A 10,445-nucleotide genomic window follows, 5' to 3' on the forward strand; every position below is an offset into this window, starting at 1 on the left:
CTTCCGAGTGTACGTACAAAATCCTAAGAACTCTACCTAGGCATCTAGGCACTTGGACTTAGCCAATATCATCCTCCACTACAACTCTTTAAAAGCACGTTCATCATACAGACCTAAGTAATTACTCTTTGGGCTCTTTTCTGACATCTAACCACCGTTTTTGTCCCTGTCTTTGCTTTCACTAGAGTACTTCCCAATGAAGCAGTGCTTCATCCATTTGCACAAATTCTACCGTGAGCATAAGAAGTTATATAGTGGAAAGTAAGTCTCCCGTCTCAGAGGCAATCAGTTACCAGTTTGTTTCCATAGATAATTAACATGATCAAGCATAGAGACATAGATGTGTCTTTATATATGAGGAAGAAATTGTTATCCTCATGTTGTAAATGAGGAAATAAAAGCTCAGTGACCCTGTGCACCTTCTCCAAAATCCTACAGCTAGATATTAGTGAAGCCAGAGCTCCAAACTAGCTCTCCAGTGGTTTCCATGCTATTTAGCTTAAGAGAATGAAGACATGTTAGCCATGACTGACCCTCTCTGGCCAGCAACCTTTTGAACATAATGTCTCTCTTCCTGCAGAGAAAAATAGTGGGAACTCTATTCCCCACTCTCCCCCACCTCAACACCTTCCAGAAAGAAAAAAATAAATTGTTTTTGAAAAGTAGGTAAAGTTTCCACAGAAAAACACCTCTCTCTCTCTCTCTCTCTCTCACACACACACACACACACAGTTTGGTTCAATTTCACTAATCCGTATCTGTATTAAACATTGTTGTAACTAATCAAGGTCTTTACTCCAAAATTTAGAAAAAAAAATTCCAAACCATCACTAATTCTAATCTGGAATGAATCCCTCTAAGAGATACATTATTTGACTCTTACGGCCAAGTTTTTCGGTATAGCTTTGAGCCAAAAACCTTATCAGCTTACTCTTCATGTTTTACTCCTTTACAGGTACAGACAAATGAGTCCCATATTTACACTGCTGAATGTATTTCCCTTCTAGGCTCCTCTTAATTAGAAAGTAATATGCCAGTTTCTTCTGACTCCTCTATTTTCCTTCCTTCTGTGGCTGCAGCAGCAGGAAGAAGCTCCATCCTTCGTAGCAGCTTTTCCAAGAGTACACTGAGTTTATTAACTCTAAATGTGGTCATTTTCTTATCTCCCAGTGAAAAAAGAGAATGTCCTTTTGCCAGATCCAGATCTAGCTATAACCTGAACTGAAATATGATTGTTCTTTAGTAACCCTTCAGTAGCCCACAAATTTTGCAGCTTATCTTTAGATTGCTTTAGTAAGAGTAGTTTTAAAAATGGATTTTTTTTTTTGAGACAGAGTCTCACTCTGTTGCCCAGGCTAGAGTGAGTGCTGTGGCATCAGCCTAGCTCACAGCAACCTTAAACTCCTGGGCTCAAGCAATCCAACTGCCTCAGCCTCCCGAGTAGCTGAGACTATAGGCATGCACCACCATGCCCTGCTAATTTTTCTATATATATTTTTAGCTGTCCATATAATTTCTTTCTATTTTTAGTAGAGGTGGGGTCTCACTCTTGCTCAGGCTGGTCTCGGACTCCTGAGCTCAAACAATCCGCCTACCTCAGCCTCCCAGAGTGCTAGGATTACAGGTGTGAGCCACTGCACCTGGCCAAAAATGGACTTTTAAAGAGGTTGTAGCAGGGCTGGGCACGGTGGCTCACGCCTGTAATCCTAGCACTCTGGGAGGCCAAGGCGGGAGGATCACTCCATGTCAGGAGTTCAATCCCAGCCTGAGCAAGAGCCAGACCCGGTCTCTACTAAAAACAGAAAGAAATTAGCTGGACAACTAAAAATATATAGAAAAAATTAGCTGGGCATCATGGTGGCACGTGCCTGTAGTCCCAGCTAGTTGGGAGGCTGGGGCAGGAGGATTGCTTGAGCCCAGGAGTTTGAGTTTGCTGTGAGCTAGGCTGATGCCATGGCACTCTAGCCAGGGCAAAAGAGTGAGACTCTGTCTCAAAAAAAAAAAAAAGAGGTTGTAGCATATCAGCCTGGACACTTTTAAACAAAACAAATTTAAAGACACATAAATAAGGAAACAGAACACTTTTTTTAAATGTCATTTCATATAGTTGTGTGCTGGTAAATGTTCAACTGATTCTCTATGGAAGGTATGCATTTGTAAATTCTGATACAAAGGATGTGTAACACACAATTTTATAAATTATAATAAAATATATAATACTCTTTATTGTAAATTCCATATAACCAACTGATTCTTACAGGATGCTTTTGTTGATTTTTGCCAAACACTTATATCCCTAGACAACCTGTGGTTGCAATTGAACTGGCATAGTTCTGATATTATTGTTGGTTGATATTTTCATTTAAGTAATAAGAAAAAAAGTAATTCAACAATGATTTTTATATTGGCACTTTACTCATTCATCAACACTGTGAGTGACTTCTTTGCTGAACTGGATAATGGTTTACAAATGCCAGGAAAATAGTGCCCTATTTTTTGTGCTATTCACAATGTAGTGGCTGCAGACATGACTCACTTTTAAGCTGAATCTGCATTAGTAACATTTTCTCCATTGCTTTCTTATGTCTAGAGTGACAAACATAAATCAAGCCCTAGTTTGTAGCATTTGCCAATTTCTGTGGTATAAATATTCCCACCATGGCTGATTTCAAGCCAAGTGGAGTTTGGAAGACACACCTAATACAAAGTACAGATACAATAGATATAAATAACCTCAAGAGCATAGATAACACTCAAATGTAAAAAAAAAGAGAAAGTATTTAATTGTGAGTGTTTATTTTTGTTTTTACAAAAATTTATTTAATTGTAAATTTGTAGAACTTACTTTTGAATGATGGCTGTGGTCAACAACTATCTTGTAAAATTTCTGAAAATTTAACACTCAGTTCTCACAATCTGGTGCAAGCCAACTCCAGTACACCACTGACTCATATTTTGGAAAGCCAGAGTGTCGTGACTTAGTGAATAGCACCTGCAATGTCACAATGATATGCGCTGCAGAGAATGAAGAAAAGAATGTGACATACAGTTGCAGTCCCCTGGAATAACAGGATGACATGCTTAGCATCTTCTACACCTCAGAGGATCAAAAGCTGACTTACATTTGTACAGCCTGGAACTCACAGCAACAACTCTAACTCCATCTCGGCCTGGCAGCTCTGTGCGGGTAACTGGCTCTGTCCCACTCTCCAGGAGCCTCCAAAATCACTCTTAATAGCTGAAAATCCTGAGGCTGGGGGAATGTGCCTCTTTTTGCAGATCCTGGCAGCTACAGTTATCTCCTCCCTCTGGTAAAGAGCCCCAAACCTTCAGAGAGATGCCAGGCAATTCAGAGTATTCTGAGACAGCCTCTGCTTTGACCTTCTAATTCAGACTTTCTGATCCTGACTTGCAGGAACAGGATTAGAAAGTGCAGTTTCTCTAGGAGCTTTGGAACTCCCCTGGAGGGCGCTCAATTGTGATAGTGCCCCAGCATGCAGTCAAGCCTGCCTCTTGGGCCTGTTTCCTGGGAAGTCAAGATTTGTGTATCTTCTATTTCCAGACATCTCAATGGGCCTCCATATTCACTACCCTGGGTTGCTGAGTGTGCTAGTTGTGCTCTCACATCTTGTTCACATTGCATCTTCAGTGTTTTTGTTCTTTTTATACAAGAGAGGACAAAGTTGGATTCTCCCAGAAGGTAAAATGTGGAAATGCAATTTCCTTCTTCTTAGGACTGAAGTTTTTTTTTTATCCAAGGTGATGTGCAGAGGTCCTTTGTTCGAGGGAACTAACCATTCTACAACCCTCCACCACCACCTTACTACCTTCCCTAATGATGGCCCTGGGGACTATCAAATATTATACTGCTTTGTTTCCAGAATCCATTCCCAGGTTTGCCAGTAAAGTGGGCTCTAGAACTTGAGTTCTACTTTAGCCCTGCCAATAACAAGCTGTGCCTCATTAGATAAGTGTCTTCACCTATATGACTCAGTGTCCTCATATGTGAAATAAGGTTTGGACTAAAGTGTCTCCAGTCAATGCTATTACATGTTGATTGTGACCTCTGGTGAGTCATAGAGGCATGTGTACTAATTTTGCATCCCATGGTTGTCACTGGATCCCATTGGATCCCCATGTCCACCCAAGCTCTTCCTTTCCCACCAAACACAATAAAAAGCATGGATGTAAAAAGGTTCTAACTCTGCTTCCATGTTCCTGAATCTCCTTTGGGCCTAATTCCTCAGGCTTCTACATAAAGACCTTCAGTATAAACACTAGTAAATTCTCAGCCAGAAGGTTCCCTGCATAAGAGGGAGGGATGGGGCATTCCCAGTACGATGGTAAAGACTAAGAGCATGTGCTTTGCAGTCAGCTTGGGTGGCAGTCCCAGCTTGATTATTTATCAGTTATAGGATCTTACACCAGTTATTTTAACATTGTGAAGTCTCCGTTTTCTTGGTTGTAAAATATTCATAATAATAGAGCTTTTGGCACATAAGTGGATTAAATGGTATTACACATACAAAATACTCATCCCTGTGTCTGGTACCTAGTAAACCCTCAATAAATATCAGCTACTGTCCTAACAATTGAAGGACCTGCATTTGGCACAGAAAGAGAAATTCAAGGAGACAGGGTAAGGACATGGAGCCATAACTTTATTGGCCTCATGATGGTGATAAATCACACAGCCGGATCATGCCAGGGGAGATCTGCAGGTCCCTCAGAGAGACATCTGTCCTCAATCTCCTTCTTCTGGGGAGAAAGAAGGGCTATTCTTCACATCTACAGATGAGATAAGACAGAGCACCCAGTCTGACTTAGGACTAACCTCTGAAATGCTGGAGCTCTATGATATTGCTCAGCTCACTGGACTTGTTATTTGTGAATATGTTGAAGTGCCATGGGATGTGAAAGCCTATGACCAACTTTTTTCAACTTGTCTCTAAAATGTTCCATGTCACTACCAAAGAAAAGGAGAAACTGAAATGAGTGCCTCTATTGGACAATACATGCTTAAGAAGAGGGACTTTTTTCTTTTGTCTTTACTTCTCTGGGCCTCACACTAAGCCTGACACATAGAAGTTTGGAAATTTTTTATTGACAGTGTGAATCAATCAAGCAACAAATGTTTGTGGATCATATGCAATGTGCTCAACACTGAGGTGGTAATGATAAGTTAGACTAGAAGAATCCCACACAGTGTATAACTGGAGATAATAAATCTAGTTGAGTGCTAACACACTCACATGAAAAGTCACTTAGCTGACCAAGACAGTCAATGCTAAGTGTCAGACACTAAGTGTGGTAGGACCCCATCTTGCATGAAGAGTTGCCTTTGTCCACAAATTGGTTGGGGAGATACTTTCCAGCCTAATATGGACTCAGGGGTAGAAGAGAATTCCCACTGAGCTCCAGGTGAGGCCTAAGCCAGCTGCCTCCTCTATCACATTAGTTTGCTAGGGCTACTATAACGAAGTACCGCAAACTGAGTGGCTTAAACAATAGAAATATATTGTCTCACAGTTCTGGAGGACAGAAGTCTAAAATCAAGGGGTCAACAATGCCACTCTCCCTCCAAAAACTCTAGGGAACTATTGATTCTAGGTGACTCTGGTAGCTTCTGGTAGTTCATTGGCTTGTGGCAGTGTAACTCCAGACTTCACATGGTCTTCTCTCGGTGTGCATATCTGTTTCCAAATTTTCCATTTTTTATAAGAACATCAGTCATTTTGGATTATAGCCCCCCACCATTCCTATACAATCTCATCTTGATTACATCTGCAGTAGCCCTGTTTCCAAATATTGTCACATTTTGAGGTACTGGGGATTAGGACTTAGCATATGAATTTTGGGGGAATACAATTTGACCCACAACATCTACCTACATAAATCCCCAGAAAAGGGAAAGACAGTCCAAGACCCAAGCATTCAACTATAGAAAGATGAAGCCCCTAGATGTGGGCACCAGACTGAGATGTGGGAATAGCACCAGTCTTCAATCTAGATGAGGTCATAGCCAATCTTCTTTGGATGGGGACATGGTAGGAGGTAGGGATGTGTCACTATAGCATGGTATATTAGAAAAAGTTCTGGATTTGGAGCCAAGGAAACTTGGTAATCATCTAACCTCTTAGGGCTTCCATTTCCTCTTCCTAAAGAGGGTTCTGAATTGCTAATTTCTACAGAATTCATCACTGTTCACATACACTGGTCTGTGTTTATTTGTGACACAGATGATATCTCAAAGATAATAGCATGTGAACATGCTACACTTTCAAGAGAAACCAAGCCAGCAGAGACCAAGTGTATGATGAAATCTCTAGGCCAAAGTGAGTTTACGTTACTCAGGAACCACACTCTATGCCCAACACAGGGAGTCATGAGCAACCATTGCCCTCTGCTTCCTGTTTCTTAGAGAGTAGTTACACCAATTACGTGCTGAGAGTCGGGAAGGTCCAATCAGGAAATACCATGTCAGCAAAATGATGCTACCAGAGTCTCAATGAGGACAGGAAGGAGGTAAATTGTCACTCATTGGCAGGCTCCAGGGGATGAAGCCCTGAGTTGTTACCTAGGGGCCTGGCTCCAGATTAGATGAGAGTCATAACCAGATCTGAAGCAGCCCCTACAGGGGCCAAACAACTGGAGAACACATGGTGTGAGGCAGGGCCTGTTATGTTGCTACTGAGGGTGCTGCTTGAACTCCTCACCCACTGTCTCTCCTCAGTCCTGCAGCCCCTCCTCCTCCCTGAGCAGGTTCCTCAGGGAGATCAGAGGGCCCATAACTGACACACATGGTGGTTAGATGTCAGAAAAGAGCCCAAAGAATAATTTTTTTGGTTTGAATGACACATGTGCCTTTAGGAATCTGTTAAGGAAGGGGCAGGATTGGAAGACTAGGGGCAGGTTAGGTGAAGTATTAACTATTAAAATAAGAGAAATAGAGTACATAAGCTCTAAAACATTGCATTGAAGAATCTCAAGAGTATTGAATATCCAAGTGAATGTTTATTTTACGTGGAAGATGTGGATAATTCAGTTCAGCCTGTAGAAAGATCAGTTTTTTTCACTTCTGAATCTGAATCTCTTTGCTTTGATACCTCTACATCAACTGCATCTGAGTGAAAGAAAGATAAATATGTAAATCTTAAATCATTTCTACATATTTTTCTTTGTTATAAAATAATTACAAATATTTTAATACAAAATTCTGGTCATTTTTCTCATTATCTAATACCTGAAGTTTTGTCGGGCATCCTAAAACAGACAGTCAGGGATCAGGGGGCCCAACACATCAGAAGACTGAAGGAAGAAACCTTATAAAGCCTTCTAGAAAACAATAATCTGAGGCAATGGACACTAGGATCATGACACTCTCCCATATGCTTTAGCTACACTCATCCATATTGCCATTGTCTGCTTCTGCTTCTTTGCTCAACCTATTCTCTCTGCCTGTAGTGCCAAATCCTGTCGTTGAAATCCTCCTTATCGTTCAATACTCACCGCCTTGAAACTTTCCATTCCTGAATGAACTGTTCCCTCCTTTGAGTTCCTGTGGTGCTTTGTGCTTCCCTCTCTAATTGTCTGTGTATGTGTTTGTCTGGAGCATCTTTTCCCTATTCCATTGACTGGCTGTTTATTTTTTAATCTTACCATTCAACTTAGGTATCAATTTTTTGAGAGGTCATCCTTAAAACCTCCAGGCTGAGTTAGCTGCCTCTCCAGTACTAATTACACTTCAGTTTGTTGATTGAATAAATAAATAAATTACTAAAAGGATTGATGAATACATATAAGAACCCAGTTGAGGTTTAACAACACAGGTTGGTAGAGGTCTGTACCAGGTCTGCACAGTTTGGTCTCTTTTTGTGATGCTGAAATTGTTAGAATTAATTTTTCTTCTATGAGAGACCAACAGTGCACAGAAGATGGATATGTTGTAAAACTCCATTCTAACAGTGACTGCTCATCTCTACCAAGGTTCTAAACAATGACAGCTCAAACATACCTGATGTCTTGGGGATGGAGCAGGAGGATTATTGGTCTGTAAGCCTCGTTGGGTATAAATCATAGGTTGAGGTGCCAATAGAGAAGGACCTCCAAATGGAATTGGAACCTATAAATTTGAATAGAAAAGAAAAAAAAAGTGAAAACTGAATTAGTATTTAATTGCTCTCCTAATACAGTAGTACCAGGAGAACAAGTAGCCCTCTAGAATAAATATTATGAATGAATGTCAACTGAAAGGAATGCTAAATGACAAATACAAACAAAAACAGAAAAATAGATCTGTGAGGAGCTGCTAGTAATAAAGTGTGTGGGGGTGGGAGGGGGTAGGGAAGACCTAAAGGATAGTTCTTGAAAAGAAGGGATGAATTAACCACAAAGTAAGGCCTACAAAAGACTCTTTACTAGAAACAGAACTCCAACATCTCAAGGCCAATAATACTCATGGGAAAGACAAGGGAAGTTTGTCGGTAGACATGGAACATGTTAAATATATACTAGATATATGTATTTTTGATGAAATAACTTTAGTACAAGTATGTGATTTGATATGATCATTTAAAGGTTAAATGTGAAAGACATGTAGGAATTTTCTGGGTGAAAGTAGTGAGGAAAGGGCAGGCACATCTGGTCAAGGGGAAAGTGGAGCTAGAAAGGCATTTTTTTTTTATTTCAGCATATTATGGGGGTACAAAAGTTTAGGTTACATACATTGCCCTTACCCCCCCTCCCCGAGTCAGAGCTTCAAGCATGTCCATCCCCTAGACGGTGCACATCGCACTCAGTATGTATGTATACACCCATCCCCCCCACATCTGCCCAACACCCAGTTAATGTTATTCCTAAATGTGTTCTTAGGTGACGATCAGTGAAACCAATTTGATGGTGAGTACATGTGGTGCTTATTTTTCCATTCTTGGGATACTTCACTTAGTAGAATGGGTTCCAGCTCTATCCAGGAAAATATAAGAGGTGCTATATCACCATTGTTTCTTATAGCTGAGTAGTACTGCATGGTATACATATACCACATTTTATTTGATATCTCTCTAGTTTGTATCATTTTTCCAGTGACCCGATGAGCTCAGATTTTAAAATATATTCAGAATATGAAAGAAAGGCATTTAATGAAGAAAAATATAAGGAAGTTGCACAGACCCATTAATGTAAGACTCTGACCATCACCATCCCCTGTTTAAAGCCATTATATGGATCCTCACCGACTATAGACAGTATATATACTCCTTGGCATGGTTTATCAAGCCTATTGCTTCTCTATATTGATCTTTTCCCTCACAAGTTAAGGAAATATGGGCTTACTTAAGGACAACTTGGTAAATTATTAACTGATTAAATGACTCATAACCAAAGCCTAATGATTAATGTGTTGACCTGCTGGGAAGTTTCTGGTGATATGCTGCAGGGCTATGTTCTTGGTATTCTTGTTCATCTTTATCTAAGTTATCGGTGAAAACGTTGTAGAGGGCCACCTACACCATTGTCCTTCAATCAATGTGGGTCCTTCAATCCACCTGGATCCACAGTTTATTCATGCCTGAGGAGTGGGGTTCCCACTCTGTAGTCAAGCCAGTGCTGGGGTCTACTTTGTACCTGATTCCTGTCAGCTTCACTCGCTGGGAAATGAGCTCTATTCTGTTCACTTTTATTTAGAAAGAATCTGTGAAATAACCAGGCTCTTTATATGGCCCTTCATAGTTTTCACTATTTTTACCTCAAGCCCTGTTATACTGATGGATGCCCTTTGGTTACTGATGCCTAACCCGGAATCTGCCATACCCCTTTTGGGACTTGGACCTTGACCACCCATCCTTTCCCATGGAGTATCTCTACTCCTTCTACCTTATTTTCTCTGAGCTTGGGTTTACTCTTACTTCTAGCATACATGCATATCCAATACCATATCATACTCTAATCCTCTTCTGAGGATTAACTGGTAAACACAGTATATTATTATAGAGGTTATATAGAGAAGTCAACAAAGGAGACAGAAAAGAGGTATGAGGTAGAAGAAAATCTAAGTGAATATAGTATTTACAAATCTAAAAAGGAAGAGTGTTTCAAGAAGCATTCCTCTTCCCTTGCTGGCCATTACTTTTGTACCTCCTTTGCAGGTTCCCTCTCATTTCCCTTCCCTGTTAATGACAGATCACCCTTGGGCCCAGTCCTTTGACTTGTGCTCCTGTCTCTACTTATGCCTAGGTGATCTCATCCAGTATCACAGCACACTCTTACTTCAAGGCTCTTGCACTGACCATTCCCTCTCCCTGGAATGCTCTTCCACTTGGCTTGCGAATTCCCCTCTTTCAGATTTCTACTCAAGACTGAGTCACCTTTTCAATAATGAGTTCCCCCGACCATCCTATTTAAAATGAAAACATACCCTTAATTTTTCTTCTCTGCTGTAATTTTCT

The 10,445-nt window shown here is 40.6% G+C and overlaps 1 protein-coding gene across 1 annotated transcript in view; it reads right to left on the reverse strand.

Annotated features, from left to right (window-relative positions):
• VBP1 (VHL binding protein 1) overlaps nt 1-8,124 on the reverse strand; it is a 39,162-nt gene extending 31,038 nt beyond the window's left edge. The window contains exon 1 of the mRNA XM_069463406.1: nt 8,015-8,124. Coding sequence (XP_069319507.1) covers nt 8,015-8,077 — 63 coding nt within the window. The 5' untranslated portion in view covers nt 8,078-8,124. The remainder of the gene's footprint in view (nt 1-8,014) is intronic.
• Between the last annotated feature and the right edge of the window lie 2,321 nt (nt 8,125-10,445).

The sequence above is a fragment of the Eulemur rufifrons genome, chromosome 30 (assembly GCF_041146395.1).
Source record: "Eulemur rufifrons isolate Redbay chromosome 30, OSU_ERuf_1, whole genome shotgun sequence".
In the NCBI taxonomy this organism is placed as follows: Eukaryota; Metazoa; Chordata; class Mammalia; order Primates; family Lemuridae; genus Eulemur; species Eulemur rufifrons.